At 41.7% G+C, this 17,443-nt stretch overlaps 2 protein-coding genes across 7 annotated transcripts in view; both read right to left on the bottom strand.

The window, feature by feature from the left end:
* The window catches only part of IFT22 (intraflagellar transport 22), a 66,260-nt gene extending 63,025 nt beyond the window's left edge, over positions 1-3,235 (bottom strand). Inside the window, exons 1-2 of one of the 2 annotated variants that reach the window (XM_085859638.1) lie at positions 3,090-3,235; positions 1-41 (exon numbers count right to left, since the gene is read on the bottom strand). The exon at positions 1-41 is cut by the window's left edge and continues 42 nt beyond it. In XM_085859638.1, the coding sequence (XP_085715764.1) occupies positions 1-41; positions 3,090-3,128 (80 nt within the window). In that variant the 5' untranslated portion in view covers positions 3,129-3,235. The remainder of the gene's footprint in view (positions 42-3,089) is intronic. The other variant, XM_085859639.1, reaches the window with a different exon arrangement.
* Positions 3,236-7,954: 4,719 nt separating this feature from the next.
* Positions 7,955-17,443, bottom strand: part of WDR81 (WD repeat domain 81) — a 62,185-nt gene continuing 52,696 nt past the window's right edge. For 3 of the 5 annotated variants that reach the window (XM_085859688.1, XM_085859689.1, XM_085859690.1), the window contains 4 exons: positions 13,676-13,928; positions 9,909-10,054; positions 9,579-9,758; positions 7,955-9,496 (listed from right to left, as the gene is read on the bottom strand). In XM_085859688.1, the coding sequence (XP_085715814.1) occupies positions 9,152-9,496; positions 9,579-9,758; positions 9,909-10,054; positions 13,676-13,928 (924 nt within the window). In that variant the 3' untranslated portion in view covers positions 7,955-9,151. Of the gene's footprint in view, positions 9,497-9,578; positions 9,759-9,908; positions 10,055-13,675; positions 13,929-17,443 lie in introns of those variants that run through there. The other 2 variants (XM_085859691.1, XR_015052424.1) reach the window with 2 other exon arrangements.

The following is a 17,443-nucleotide window of genomic DNA, read 5'->3' as shown; positions in this document are numbered from 1 at the left end:
GTCGCATCTGCCAGGTAGTTTGCCAACGTTGTCTTTCCACTCTGCAAAAGAGGAGCACGTGTTCCATCCACGAGGCTGTTTTCAAAATTCATGACAAAGTTGATAACAAAGGTTCATGGTGTTGAGTGAAGTTTAGCAAACTATCCGAACCTTAAAATGTATCAAGGAGCTAACACTCTCGGTCCCTCGCCTTTTGGGTGCAAAGTCCCTTTGAATAAAGGGTCATCCCTCTGCAAGTCGTCATCTCTCAGTCGTCACTTCGTCTAAGTCGTCAGATGTTGTCTGTTCCCGCGTAATGGAAACTCAAGTAAATTACCACTCCTAACTCGTCACATGGAACTGCTGCCTCGTGAGAAGCCCGATTTCATGGAATCGTGATGCTCGCTCATTGGTTTACACCGTCAGTGATAGGCTATTTATAACTGCGTACACACGTTGATCGCACTGCAGGCAGGACAATGGCGACTAAGCGTAAGCTTACAACTAAAACCTACCAAGAAAAATACGACATTATCCAGTTTTGCGAGGCAAACCCACTGATGAAGAAAACAGCCATAGCTGAGAAGTTGGACATCAAACGGCAGACATTGAACGATATCTTGAAGAATAAGGGCAAGATATTTGGACAAGTGGAGAAGATCGCGAGGCCGGTGGTAAGTGTGAAACGCGTGAAATGTGTGCCCTTTGAAGATGTCGATGACGCGCTCATCATCTGGTTTCGGCAAATGTCAGCTCAGCCAAATATTCGGTTGGACATTGAAATGTTGCTGCTGAAGGCACGTAAATTCGCTGTGGACCTCGGGCATGATGATGCCGAGACCTTCCCGATGCACTGGATAGACAGATTCAAAGTGAGGTGGGGAATCGGCAAGGTCAAGAGGTGCAGCGAATCAGGCAGCGTGGATTCGCCAATACTGTCTGGATGTGATGCGCCGACTGTCTTTCGGTGGAGGATTGCCCAGACAACATCATGGAATACAATGACCGGTTGGAGTCCTTTCTCATGCACCAGATGCCCAAGAGTTTGAGGCAGTCAAACATAACGGATTACTTCGCGAAGGAGTAAAGGATCGATCGAGCTTCGTGTTGAAGTCCGATCATGGTTTTATATTGGCTTGTTTTGTACATTACCGCACTCACTTACACATAGGCATTGAGTGGTAATCATCACCACGATGACTGTGTGTCATGTAATTTGTCACCATACCATCACCGATGGTATACGAGTTGTCATGCAGTTGTTCATTATCTTTACTTTTGATAAACTGATTCATGAATTCCATCTTTGCTTGATCACTTTCCAACTCACCAATGAACCCCCACCTATGCCCTGAGGATTGTGTTTTCCTTTTGGTACAATAGCCGGCTCTCACACATATGTTATACATATATACATATATATATATATATATATATATATATATATATATATATATATATATATATACATATATATATATACATATATATATATACATATATATATATATATACATATATATATATATATACATACATATATATATATACATATATATATATATATACATATATATATATATATATATATATATATATATACATATATATATATATACATATATATATATATACATACATATATATATATACATATATATATATACATATATATATATATATATATATATACATACATATATATATACATATATATATATATACATATATATATATATACATATATATATATATATATATATATATATATATATATATATATATATATATATATATATACATATATATATATATATATATATATATATATATATATACATATATATATATATATACATATATATATATATATATATATATATATACATATATATATATATATATATATATATATATATATATATATACATATATATATATACATATATATATATACATATATATATATATATATATATATATATATATATATATATATATATATACATATATATATATATATATATATATATATATATATATATATATATATATATATATATATATATATATATATATATATATATATATATATATATATATATATATATATATATATATATATACATATATATATATATATACATATATATATATATATATATATATATATATATATATATATATATATATATATATATATATATATATATATATATACATATATATATATATATATATATATATATATATATATATATATACATATATATATATATATATATATACATATATATATATATACATATATATATACATATATATATATATACATATATATATATATACATATATATATATATATATATATATATATATATACATATACATATATATATATATACATATATATATATACATCTCTGTGAAAAGGAAGCGCTTCTTGGACCCACAACATTGAAATGAATTTTAAAATATACTTTTTGACTCGTTGACATGAAATTGTTCGTTTCAAGCTTAACCCTGATTGGAGGGTTTCTTTTCCACCAAACATGAAGTTTCCATTGCTGTCGTTGTTATTGAGACACATCGATGACTATGTTCCTTGGAGCATTTAAATCTTCAAGAGGTTACACACACACACACACACACACACACACACACACACACACACACACACACACACACACACACACACACACACATACACACCTTCTTCCGTTATGATCCACATAATGATTGAGCACAGGTTTTACACCAGATACCCTTCCTGACGCAACCCCAGTTCGCTTCTTACGACAGAGGGATGGATGGATATGGTACACCCATTCTAACCGGGGCATTCTAACCGGGGCATGCACCGGCCCAGAAGAAAACGCTGGTACTGACTTCGCCGACCTCAGAAGGATGACAGGCTGAGTCAACCCCCTGGTGTATTAATTCAGTGGCCGAACGGGGTTTGAACTCAGGACCTTTTGGATCCCAAGCCGCTCCCCTAACCACTGCGCCAACACCAGGCTTATAAATAGTAAATTTAAATAATATATATAACTTTAACCGAAAGTGTGACGTATGTAAACAGTGAGTGGGAGCGCACGGTTTCAGCAAACCTGACAGGGTCCAACGAGGAGGATTTTAACTTGAAACATTCCGACCTGGCTCGAAACCTCCGCACAACGGTGTCAAATTCATTTAATGGCGCCCCTAGCAACGCGTCGGCAAGAAATGTCATTACTCCGATAAAACGGTTGTTGCTTCCAGCATTATGGAGAAAACAAAACTATATTTATACGTAAATTCCACACAGAAGCTCAAACGACAGAAATATAAAAGAAAAAAAATGAGGCGATGAATATGTGGTGTTCCGTCACTTACAACTCCATCATGGTGTATAAACACTGCTTCAGTACTTGCTCGTTAAAACTGGACGGTATTCATCGATTATTTACCCCAACGCAGTGATGAGAAGGACTTGGTTGCGAGCGAACTCTTCGGGCGGCAAATTTGTAATCGTATCTGTCTCCACTTCTGAGGTAAATATGTTCAAATTATTCCTTGAAACGTCTTCCACAGAGTACATTGAGAAACCTTTACAAAGTCGATTTTATTCTCGTCGTCGAGTGTTTCCATGACTACCGAGGCTCATAAAGACGCCAGAATCGATCTCCGGTCATCAGGCTTTGTTTTATCAGCACGAAAGTTATTAAGGGTTGTGTGCGTCATCCAAGTTATAGGCGCTGAAACAAATGGTCATGTGACGTGTCGCGAGTTTCGGTGGTCAGTCACCCTCCGATGTGTCACCAGACAACTGGACCACAAACGGGACGTCGTTCTGTGAGGAATCAGAGGAGCTTCGTTGGCGCCACACGAGACGAGCACCGAGAGTCATGTGGTGTGAGGGGGGCGTGGCCACAACACGTCACTCCCCCTAATAACCAACATAATTATATAAATACTGACGTGTGGTAAAAAAATTTACATTCCTCCGTTGAACGGTTTCCATGGACGTCTTGAACAAAATGCAGAGTCGTGCGTACGTCGTGCGTACGTGACCGATTGCTTCACTCCACTTTTCGGTTCGCTCGCGTCTGGTGTGAACCAATCACCTGCAAGGTCTCGAGACTTGGTGCAGCAGCTCACCTCAGAGTGAGCACAACATTGGGAAAACAAATGGAGGATAGTCCACTCGCACTGGGGAGCTACGTTCGATTCCCAAATCGAGAAGATATCAAATTTACATTCAAAACTGTCATCCTGCATTTTACCTGTATTTGATGAGGTACCACATCAGAGGTTGTTCGCCAAAGTGAGGGTTGGTGGAGTGGTGGTTAGGTGGATAATTGGATTGTAAACTGGCTTTGTGGTTGGAAGCAAAGAGTGGCTGTGAGTGGGGGATGTCCTGTTGGGAGGATGTAAGTAGCGGGGAACCTCAGGGATCAGTACTCGGCCCAATACTATTCAATATTTACATCAACGATTTGGATAATGGGGTAAAGAGTAAGTTTTCCAAATTTGTGGATGACACAAAGCTTGGAGGTAAGGTGGATATAATCGCAGAGGGGGTGGTGAACAGATACAGGAAAGTATTGATACTTGTATCAATTGGCAGATGTAATTTAACCTGAGCAAGTGTTCGGTGTTGGGAATGGGAAAGAACAATGAAAAGAGATTATAGGATGTAAGGGGTAATTTTGGAGTGTGTCACACAGGAGAAGGATCTGGGGGTGGTGATAGACCTGGGAGGTAAACAGGCAGCACAGTGCCAAGTCGCTTTCGGTAAAGCAAATCGGGGTTTAGTAATTAAATATACCTGACCACCCATGAACCCATTTGTGACAGCAGTTGATTAAAAAAAAAACATTTCAAAAAAAATTTTTTTTTTTTTAAAGATAGCTCCAGCAAACTATACCGCTGAGGTTGTTTGCATTGATCAAATTCTCCCGACAAGTACTTGACTGAATCGGGAATTGATTTTTTAAATAATTTTTTCGTTGCCCGATTTGAATGAAACTTGATACTGCACATCGCAGGAGAATGGTGAGTAAGGTGGGCCTAAAATTTTTGCTTTATCTTGTAGCGTTTTATCTGTATTTCAGGAACATACATACATATATATACAAGATGAGAGTTTTAATAATAGATATAAGATCAGGAAGGGGATCAATTATAAATCAAACGAGGTGGTGTTAACATTGTACAGCAATTTAGTGAGGGCCACATCAAGAATATTGTGTGCAGTTTTGGTCAGCACAGTTCAGGAAGGACAGAGATACCAGAGAGAAGTTTCACCGCAGGACTACCAGATTGATTCCGGGCCGAGCTCGACTCAGCTATGAAGAGCGGTTGAAGGAGACGAGAAACGAGACGGTTACGAGGAGATATGATGGAGATGTTTAAGATAATGAAAAATAGAGATAAAATAAGTGCAGATGAATTAGTCAACAGAGTAGACAGTGACAGAACCAGGGGCCATAGTTTGAGAGTAAAGAAGAGGAGAGTTAGACGGTCGTAAGGCAGAGGGGACTTTCACTCAGAGAGTTATTAATACATGAAATGGTCTCCCTGAAAAGGTAGTGGCAGCAGAAAAAGTAGATAAGTTTAAATTAAAATTAGATATGTACCTGGAAGTTCTGGAGATGGAGGAGTATGGGGATGTTGATAAGACTTTTAAGTAGTTTGAGTGTTGATGGGTGATTGTGTGTATGTGTACGGAGTACTGTTGGTGGGGGTCTTGTCAAGGAGGATTGTGTGGTTGATGTTGTGTGTTTTTAACCAAGCCCATGCCCCCTCCCCCGAGGGGAAGAAAAAGAAGAAAAAAATTTTTTCATTAATTAAAAACATTTTTTGCATTTTCTTCCTTAGATCTTGTGTCGATGGGTTGGTATGGTGTTCACATCGGCATGATGGGCTGAATGGCCTCCACCTGTGTTTGATTTCCTTGTTACAATCTCAGGATTCATATTAACGATGGTGAAGTACCAAACGAGTCGAGATCAATCAAACTGACATGGCCACGACCTGACGGCAATTGATCTTGTTCTTGCGAACTTGTGAGAATATTTTCCTCTTCAGCATGACTGTGAGGCAGGACAAGTACACGTGCTGAACTGCTGTAAACAGAAGGCCAATTCGTGGCTCCCCGTCTGCCCTTCTTATCAACGATGCCTCATGATGGTTTAACGGTTAAGGTGGCTGTCTTGAGTTGGAGCCCCTGTCAATGCATTAAAATAACATCAGGTGGGTTGATTCAGCTTGCCATCCTTCTGAGGTCGGCAAAATGAGTACAAGCTTATGGGTAACAGGGGCACTGCATCAGCGGTGCAACCAGCAGGTGCAGCCTCCGTACGAAACATAAACGATATCCCACAAGTTACCATTCCAAATTCAAACAGTAATAAACATTCATGAAATGGGATATACCACCCTTCAGCCAATGAAATAGGATGGGAAACAGCGCTGTACTCAAACCTGTAACTCTCTGTTCGTCTTTCTAATAAGATGGCATTATGTATCCCATTAAATTATTTTATTATTACGGTTTGAATTTGGTAATTTGTGGATTCCTTGTATGAATGAAAACAATCTGGATCGAATCAAATCCTGCCATTTAAAATACTCCAAAGTTCTGATAAATATCACCAAGACGTGGAAGAGCGAATTAGAAATCACAGATCAATCGATTTGTGGTAGCGACAATATGGTGGTCACTTTGCGTCACAAAGCCATACTGTATAAAAAAATCATCGTTTCAATGGCCCCAAATATCCTCAACTCCTTGTGGGGTCAGCAAAGGAACATTTTTGGGCCAAATCTTTCACGAACCAGCTGGCCAGACCTGGGACTTGGCTAAAGATGCAGTTAAAACTTGCCTTCGCTACGTGAGACACCTTCACGTGAGATCTTTCACGTCCACCGACCAATGGTGACCGCCACTCTCGGATGACGCAAACCAAGGCGATAGTCGATCGAGCTTGGTGGAGATCAACGGTGGTCACAGTTCTCGAAGCTATCATGCCAGCACATGTACAAGATTTATACATTAAAACAAATAATATATTTATTAACAGGTTGGAGGAATCGTCGAATCAATCACTCGTGCAATGATATGCTCCTTTGAGAGAGAAATGGCGATATGTTCCAACGGCTGGTTTGAGATGCGTGGACATCAAATCGAGCAAATAATTTTTTATACATGACCGACGTTTGTGGAAGAGCTCATTCTAATACTGAACAGGACAAAAGGAACAGCAGAGAGGAAAGGTAGTGGTGGAGGGGGAAGACACCAACAGCAGAGCCAAAGGCCAAGACAACAGGAGGCAGATAATGGGGGAAGGAGAGGATGCATTGGGTAGACAAGATGGAAACAGAAGGAAACTCTCAGGGGGACGGGGGAATAAATGAGGGGAGAGAGATAATGGTTTTGGATTGGGGATGACCTGAAATAGTGGTGAACAGATTGAAGAGGTTGAGGATGTGGAAGTTGGTTCCACAGACGGGGGGGGGGGGGGGAAACAAAAAACGATGAACAAAAGAGTGAGGTGAGCAGTGATACCAGATTTTGGTGGTTTCAACAGAAAGGGGTTTATGGTGGACTGTGTGAACCCTGCAGAAACCTGGTGGGGGTGGGGGGGTTCAAAGCATGCAATGAGTAGAGGGTGCAAGACTAGAAAGGAGTCAGTAGAAGATAGAGAACCCTGACCTGTCTGTGATGGCAACGTGATCGACCCATAGACTCAACTTCATCACGGAAGATTCCAATAATCTTAAAGGCCTTGGTTTCCACAGCATCAAGCTGAGCAAGTTGTGAGGCAGGGGAGGGAGCAGTACTCATCACACTGCGGATGAAATCCCTGTGCGTGGATAGGAGTCAGGAGTGCCGAGGAAGGACTTTGTACAACGGAGGATGCTCATCCTGGCTGTAATAGTGTTAAATGTAATTATAATAAGAAAATGAATATACCTCGTTGATACCGAATACAATTGTGAAAAATAAAAAAGATTTTATTTGTTCCTTGCAGCTTTAAGCACCAGACAATGTGAACGATATCAAATCGCCAGTCTTTTTGAGTAGCACGCACCCGTAGATATTGCAATAATACGAAAGTTACAAGAGTGCACAAAATGGCTGCTCGAGGGAAGGGAGTAAGCATCCGAGTACAAAGTAGATACCTTCTGTCCAATTGGAACTGATGTTTCCCAATCCAGATAACAAAAAAAAAAAAAAAAATCCCTGTTCGGTGAGAATTCAAATGTGTCCCTCTCTCCGTTTGTCCAAAAATCATGATGATAATAATAATAATAGGCACGCAAAAAAAATTAACATTCCGGAAGAAATCTCTCTGCAAAAGTATTCTTGAGCAAGACGATGACGTCACAATGCAATGGCCAAATTAACACGGAATCGAGTGCGCTATGAGCATGTTGCCAAATCCCGAGAAATCGATCACGAGACGGCAAGATGGTCGCCTTGCTGGTTTGAGCACAATCATTGCTCTTGCACATGAGATTGCCAACAATGATTGCGGATGAAACCTGCATCATCACAAACTCGGATACAAAAGAAAAGTGTTCACAAAGTTCTGCAAACGAGCTACTTACTCAGTAAGTCATCCTTCCGAGCTGTGCAAGACGTGCCAAGAGCTTTTAATTTTTCAGCACGCATTCACGCAGACACCAAGTGTCCGCACGTCTGACTGGCATCTCGTTTGGAGAACATTTTTAACGCCCCCTCGGGGCACTTCAACAACAAACAAAATAAAAAATAGAAATCTAGAACTGCATTTTCACGACTCATTATTACAATCAGGGCTCAGGTAATCAACGAAATAATCAAGGGAGAAACAAAAACGTGTCTGAACTGCAAATCCTTACGATACAGCTCTGCTGAGCTAGTTGTTTGGTCAAGACTTTGCTGCGAGGCTCAACTTTCCATACCCAACGTGAGTAGTTGTACCATCACGATTGCTTTGCTTTAAGATGGAATTAGGGGTGGGGGTTAATCGGTCACTTTGTCGCGACCATGTATACTCCTGATTATAAGTCAAAACAAAGGAAGGCAAACTTTTAAATTTGATGGTTTTGCGCTCTTGGTCGACGTAAAATTTGTGGAGAAGTTCAGCAGATGTTCATTTATTCGAGCACGGTGACAAAAAGATGGCAGAAAAGCTCTGGTTTATGCCATGAGGCTCGTGTTGCCGTTATCAGAAGCCAAAAGGAGGAGGCGTTTGGCGGGCAGCACGGCGAGTCGGGTTAGCACACCGCGAAAGTTTTCTGGTAAAAGTCTGGTACTACCACCAGGACGCTGGACAGCACGTATGGGATACACTCCAACCCTGTTGCCACTTGTACCCGCAATGACTTCACTGTCGCACGCTGCCGTTCCCGAGCCCACAAAAGTGGCAAAAGTATGCACAGGTTCACTGCTGCGGAGCTGAAAGCATTTTCGGCCCTCGAAAACTCGCCACGCAAGCAGCTGATGATCCATTGAGCTGCTCAGCAAAGTATCGCTATCCAGAGCCTGAAAAACAAAAACAAGTCCAAAAACCAATCACTCCAACACACAAATGGTGCTGCAACATGATGCCTCTGCACAGAGATACCTTTATTTTAAGAATGTCTCCATCGTGCGCCTGCCAGGATCGAAGCTGTAGGCCCGTGCGTACATCCAGGACCACGATGATCCCAGACGAGAATGCGGCACTGACCCACACGCCTTGTGGGCTCACTGCAAGCGAGCGCACACTACCCGACCCACTTCCCACCACTAAAGAAAACTCGTGCTGCGTGTGCGACAGAGGTTTGTAGAAACAATGAGTATCCGTAATCTATAGCACGTAATCGCATTGTTCCATCGACCACCTCGGTGATCAATTTGCTCATCGTTAATGTGAGGTGGTCGATATATTAAAGGGGCAGCTTCTCTGCCATACCTGAAGTCCTGGCTTGCGTGTATCCACAAAACGAAGCATGTAGTCGGAGGTGGCAATGACAAGGCCCGGTTGGGGTGCTGGCAACACTGACACGGCATTGATTGAAAACTTCGAATCGGGAGCCTCGTACGTGGAAACGGTGGCTCCTGAATGAACATCAAACAGGGATGCGAAATTCATTCACAAAAGATATTGCTGCAACATTGGTGCAACAACAGGGTTCACACAGCCATGGAAGACCAAATTTCCAGGAGTTTTGGAGGACATTCAATGCAAATGTTTCATGTTACAAGTGATAATGGAATAAACCACAAGAATAAGAATGAAACCTTGTTTGTTTGTTTGTTGTTGTTCCATCAAATGTTTCAGTAACAAGAAACACCTGCTCCCTCCAGGAGCAGCCTGGGGGATGGGTGGGGGGTTAGTGGGGGAGGTGGGGCAAATATATCTTGTGCCGTGGTTAATAATCCCCCATCTGCAGCAGGGGGTTAGTGAACAACTTGCACTGTGGCACATGTACAGGCAAAAATTTGTAAGTAGTCCCCCCTCACAGGGGGGCGGGTTTATGCCCATGACCTGTCCCTGGGTACTACTGACACGTATGCAAAATTTGGTGGGAACTGGCCCAGCCCTGTTTGGTTTTTTCTTATGATGTTCAGATCTAGAGACAAGCAGGTTCTCGTTGTCCAATGTTGTCCATTTTTGTCGGTCTACCTTGTATGAATGTGAACTTGACATACTTATCTGGGCCAAATTCCATTTGAATGTCATCAGAGTACTGTTTCACCAATTTGAGTTGGTCTGCCAATTTTCTGTCATCTGTGTAATGCAATAAAATTATTATGATCTCCTGAGTTGATTAGGTGAATTAACTACAAAAAAATCCAGAAGAATTCCCATGTTTTAAACGCACACCATGTTAACGTTTATAGAGCAGCTTAATAGGTCCTTCCACGGCATGGCATTCCAAAATAAAAAAACAAGTCTGAAGACTACGATGGTTCACGAGCGGTATTTGACGATGTAGATTGTTTCAGAAGTCAAGGATGAGACAATGTGATAATGTTTGACCAAGTTATAAAAATGATCAACATGATGTGGTACGAGTGACAGGTTATTAGCTGCAAAATGTCGAAAACCCGGTTTCGTTCAACAACTTTCAAAATTTGACCTTTGCATAACTTTTAAAGGTCCCAAAACAATGTTGTGGACATTAAAATAAGGAAACAGGATACGTGTTATAGCTTATTGGAGTTAGTTCGTCGAAGAAGGTCGAAAACCCGGTTCGATTCCCACAACTTTGAAAATTTGACCTTGTGAACTTTAAAGGTCAAAGGTCACGGATTATGACCTTTGCAAAACTTCCTCTGGAACATTCCAGGAACAATATAACGTCATATAGGCTATATGGCATTTCACACTCCTCGGATTATCCATACTTTGATGAAATCAGCGTAAAACAAACTTGAAGGGGGCGCCACGGGCAAGGTGTTCGAGATGGAGCAAAATGGTTTCAAGACTTTAGGTGGGGAATGACCTCAGGATTATGCATAAAAAATAATGTCATCCTCGCTCTCAAAGTTTGGGCGGTCGTATGATTTTTATGTCAAAATTCGCAATTTTCTAAGTTTGTGCCCTTGTGACCTTGACCTTGGGACGAAAATGAAAAATCAAGCTCCGTGGGGCTATGCAGGTGCCATTGGGCTAACCAAACACCGAAACCCCTGCCAGATTCGACAAACCCCTCGGAGAAGATAGATTTTTATGTCAAAATTCGCAATTTTCTAAGTTCGTGACCTTGACCTTGGGACGAAAATGAAAAATCGAGCTCCGTGGGGCTATGCAGGTGCCATTGGGCTAACCAAATACCGAAACCCCTGCCAGATTCGACAAACCCCCTAGGAGAAGATGCAAATTGAAATCGGCTACCCCCTAAAAACACAATTCGCAATTTTCTCAGTTCGTGACCTTGTGGCCTTGACCTTGGGATGAAAATGAAAAAGAGCTCCATGGCGCTATGCAGGTCCCATTGGGCAAACCAAATAGCGAAACCTGTCAGATTCGACAAACCTCTGAGGAGAAGATGCAAATTGAAATCGGCAACCCCCTAAAAACACGTTTTTTTGGGCGTGGCTCTGCCCATAATAGGCGCACCATGCCCATTCTCAGGAAAACACAACTAGATCATGATATAAACCTCCCACCAAAATTTTATCAGGATCGGATCAAAATCCACAGAGCTATGCTCGGGACAGACAGACACACACCAATAACGAACATAGTGGTCACTTATTTTTTTCGTGAACCAATAACATTGTAACAAAGCATATATTAATGAATACATATAATATTGTTACATTTGTGGTTTGGGGGAGGGTGGTGAGACATTGCCATAGAACAGATAGGAATATAGAGAGTGGCATGGATGGTCCGTGTAAGAGTAGTTGGCCAATCTCTATGTAATAAGTAAGGACACGTCAGCATAAGGATTGTCTTGTTTGAATGTGCACTATACCTAACAGGAGATGGTGCATAGTAATAGTTAATTAGGGATTATGGTTCATGAATTGTGCATGTAACCCCTTTGTAATGTCCCACCGGATGGTATAGCAGGCAGGTATGCTACAAGGCTGTGAGAAGACAAATGGAACTTTGGACCAATGGGCTCACAAGTTGTATAAATCATGCCAAAGAAGTAAAAGTTGCTTCAAATTTATCCAAACCTCCAGGAAAATTGCAATTTTTTTTCAATTAGATTAAAAAAAAAAATTGAACCCAGTTTAACCGGGCAGTGGATAAGGCAACAGAGAGCTCCCGAATCACACCCGACTTTTTTTTTATTATTTGCTGTTAAAAAAAATGATGATTTTGGAATTTCACAACTCTTTCGTACAGATATAATAGTCCAAATATAGAGTCTCTACAGATATAAAAGTCTAAATATAGAGTCTATACAGATATAAAAGTCTAAATATAGAATCTATACAGATATAATAGCCTAAATATCATCTATACAAATATAATAGCCGAAATACAGAGTCCACACAGATATAATAGCCTAAATATAGTCCACACAGATATAATAGCCTAAATACAGAGTCCACACAGATATAATAGCCTAAATGCTGTGTCGGATCCTTTTTAAAGACTTTCCAGTACTGGAAAATGCCTTTTTATTTTTGCAGGAATTTCAAGGACTATGCAATCTGTGAAACATTATTTGATATTCCTCCTGTGTATCAGCACATTGGCCTTTTTCACAACATTCAGTGCAGGAGAATTTGAACTGCAAGTTGACACAAGCGAACAGGATTAAGAATTAAACGTTTTGCTTGTACGAACTTGCGCTATGGAGTACACACGAGTTGAAAACCTAAACTGGTATGAAACAAAGCAATACCTGCAAGGTTTCAATATTTAAAGACTAAACATAAATAAATAAATCATAAAACACAAGTGACCCCGAGACTTCTGCAATATGGAACATTGAAAATAGGGTGCAGAGCGATGGTGCTGCCTAAAGCAGTCTCCTTGGCTATTGGGCACAATCCTAGACGGGTCGCCACTCCGACACAGGATGCCAGCAAGTTGGCACTCATTTTGCCGACCTCAGAGGGATGACAGGCAGAGTCAACCCCACCTCGTATTAATTCAACAGCCAAGTGGGATTTGAACTCAGGATCCTCGGATCCCAAACCCACCACCCGAACCATTAACCCAACACCAGGCATGCACACAGAATGTGCACCTTTCAAGTGCAAACACACCTGTGTCACAGTCCCAAATGTGTAATGTCCCGTCACAGCTGGCCACCCGTTGCACCGCTTCCACGTGCTCCACATGAAATACACCACGTCGGTGTTGCCGGTACACCAACTTTGCACGCAAGGTCTCCGTCCCATCTCCGCAGTTGCGTAGGGACCAGAGGCGCACCGTCCGGTCTTTGCTACCGCTCAAGAAAATGTCTTCGTTGGGCCAGACACAAAGTGACCGCACTGCACCACCATGCCCAGTGTATGTCTATGGAGGGAAATGCAACATTGACACAATAACGTTTAAAATCATATTCTAACAAGTGGTGCCAGGCACAACAAATCCTGTCAATTTAAGGAATAAAGTTATTTTGGGGATCAAATTTAAATTTGATACATCCTTAACCTGAATGTTGATTATAAGGAATAGAATAAGGAATATTTTAGTCTTAGTTTGAAGTCAATTAAACCATTTTTGACAAAGTTATGAGCGAAAAAGATTTTAACCTTTTCGTGACCTGACCTTGACCTTTGACCTAATTGGACCCAAAAATTAATGGGGTCATCAGAGGTTCATTACCCACATGTGGATACAATTTGACTGTTTGAGCCGGCCGTTTTCCTGTAAAGTTGTATTTTCGTAACCATGTATTAGTTTTAATGGAAAATTTGTAATTTTGACCGATGACCATGACCCCCAAAACTTCGGACCCTACCGATCTTCACAAATATGCATTTTTCACGATAGGAATGGGTAGGATTATAAGTGACAAATAGAATAAGGTTCACTATAAGCTTAGTTTGAAGTAAATCAGATCATTTTTGACAAAGTTATGAAGAAAAACGATTTTGATCTTTTTGTGACCTTGACCTTTGATCCAATTGGACCCAAAAGTTAATGGGGTCGTCCAAGGTTCATTGCCCACCTGTGGATTAAATTTGATAGTGTTTGCTAAAGCCGTTTTGCCGTAAAGTTGCTGACAGACAGACAAACAAACCGGCCGACTACAATATCCCGCTCCCTCCCTCCGGGGGGGGGGGGGGAGGGATAATAAAGGGACAGGAAACAGTCATGGCATACGGTTAAGCAAATCAAAAGCGGAGGTTACCCCACTTCGAGGAAGATCAAATCTATCAGGAAGTGTTGCCGAGCAGATCAATCAAAACATTCCTGCTTTTATTAGCAAGACGTCTACATTCCTAAATTAGAGAGCTCGTCATGATTGGCGAGTGATCCCCACGTGCACCTTGTACTCGCTTTGCATTCGTTTGGGGCGAGTAATTTGTCATTTGCCTCCATAAATGTCTGTTTTTGGCCTTTAGAAGAGAGTCGGTCAAGCACATGCCTGGGCCGCCCCACGTTATTCTGTAAACGTAACTTCCTCATCAGAGACCACACCAGGCCGATCCCATTTCATTCTGTAATATGGGTGAACAAGCTCAAGCCCATTTGCCGAGATTTGTTTCAGTCATTCCGATGAAGTAACTGTTTGAATACAAAAATATATAACTTGTAGTATTTCCGAAGTAGACAAAACATTCTGTAAAAGATTTTGTATCAAATCGGTCATCGAGTTTTATGCAGCACACGTTATCACCCCCATCCTTTGGACTCGTCCATCGACTGTCGATCCACCATTTTCTTTTCACCGGGCTTCGTTGGTATTTGACAGCAGGGAACCAGCAATCTCAACATGTGTGCCTGGGAATCATTTGAAAGGCATGGCGAAAGGCAATTCGGTGTGCATGTCGACATTTATGAGTTTGGACGATGAACTGACTCAGTGTGGAGGAATAAAAGAAGAACATGAAAAAGGACACACGTACATCCTGCATGGTACATCTACTTTAACGTCTGTGCCGATCAATCTGACGCAATCGAACGTCGAAGTCACCACCTTAACTGTTGCCAAAGTCTGACAATTACATTTTTTCATTGTTGTGCACCGAGATAATACTTTCAACGGCCCTCATTATTACATGAGGTCACCGATTTACGTCGAGTCTATTTGCATCATTTCGCAAGAATGTTGTTTACACGTTATGGGACAAGAGTCAACGTTATGGGACCAACCCGAAATTAAGTATGGTGAACAACGTTTTAAAGTTCACATTGCAAGTACTCATTTCTTCTCAACACAAGATTCATCTTCATACAACACCGTATTCCCCCCGGTGCTCTGATCACACCGTGTCACGGCACCTCGGTGACGACTTCTCCAATCCGGATTTGCCATGCAGCACGTTCAATATCTCGATCAGACATTCATCGATTCCAGATTCACCACGCGACTCACCCAAAAGCTCGATCTTGGTAAGGGCAACACCATAATCGCTCCGGCCTTTCCTCCCCAGCCCACAAATATTTTGAAAGGGTCCAGCAATGATACAAAGGCCTGCCTTTCTCTTCCTCTCATCCCTCCACTGTAAACACGTACCGTTAAATTGTCTATTTATGTACATACATTATTTCAATAGTATTGTTACGGATCTGGAAACCATTTGCATTCAACATACAGATGTCCCAAAAGTCAGTTATGTCGTTAAGTATGTGTGTAGTCAGATCCCTTTCCTTTTATCTTGTGGGAGAATCAAAGGCGTGCGTTGCGATTTCTTTTTAGTTTGGTTATTAAATCTTTACATCCAACGAACAACCAACAACCATTCCATTCCCCATCACGATCCACTACCCACCCGCTGTCTACAAGCAAGGCAGGGTCTTGCAGCCATTCCTTGCCGCTTCCACCAACGTTCCTTCCACAAAGGTTGTAACTCTTGCAGGACGGCCTGTGCAACATTGATACTGTTACTCGTCAAGTATGAACCCGCGTGGAAGACTGGCTGGGGTTTCCGGCTGGGGCCAAGGCCCCGCCCCAGAAAAGGTGGGCCATAGGACCTGTCCAATCAGAGGCAGACAGCGAGGTGTGTTCACCAAGGCCCCTCCCCGCTGAGGGAGATCGATAAAATTTGCAAGCACTCTCTGAGGCAGGTGGTGTTTTTGAGGTCTTGGAGAGTCTTTTTGGGGTCTTGGAGAGTCTTTTAAAAGTTCTTTTGAAGAGTTTTTGGTGGGCGTCGAGGCGGCGAACATATCTCTGCTGGCCCTCTACGAGGAAGGGAAGAGCAACCCCGACCCCCCTCAGTGGACCCCAGCCATTCACCACCTGAGCTCCACCACGAACCTCGAGTCCGACACTTGTGACTGGGGACCAAATCAGCGACGAGTCAGGTGCCGCATCGTGGAGCGTGCCCTTCCTCCGACGGTCAGGTACACCACCGAACTGTGGCCCCTAGCTTGTCTCTCCACGGCTACGAGGTTCTAATAAAGACTCTGGGTTTCTTTTCATTTTGTGTGTGTGTCTGCGTGTGGGCCGTCTTTAAGTAGAACTGAAAAAGTGTTTTTGGATCATTGTAAATACTTTTTGCATAGTCGTGTTAAGTCTTGCCTTTGTGTCTTCATTTACTGGAAATAAAACTTGTTAGAAATGTTCCCAGTTCGTTTCCGTCCCTTCTTGCATTGGTCCAGCATGGTTCGGATCAGAGTTTAGCCGGGTTTTTATACCCGATAATCCGTTCATTCCAGCCGGCATGGCTTTGGCAGTTTCCGCTCGGTTGCACTCGAACCGGAGTTGGCAGTCGGTAGTTGGAACTCGACCGCAGTCGGTGGAGTGACCCGGTTCGAGCAAGACGTGCCGAGTGCATGGTTTCCCCGGTTGTTGAAATGGCGTAGTTAATGAGGTAAATTGGTTATAGACAAATAGACCCTACGCTACGCGGTTGAGATAT

This window comes from Eptatretus burgeri, chromosome 16 (assembly GCF_056783735.1).
Source record: "Eptatretus burgeri isolate ZD-2024b chromosome 16, Ebu_testis_v1, whole genome shotgun sequence".
Taxonomy (NCBI): Eukaryota; Metazoa; Chordata; class Myxini; order Myxiniformes; family Myxinidae; genus Eptatretus; species Eptatretus burgeri.
This window is presented reverse-complemented; position numbering and strand designations above follow the sequence as displayed.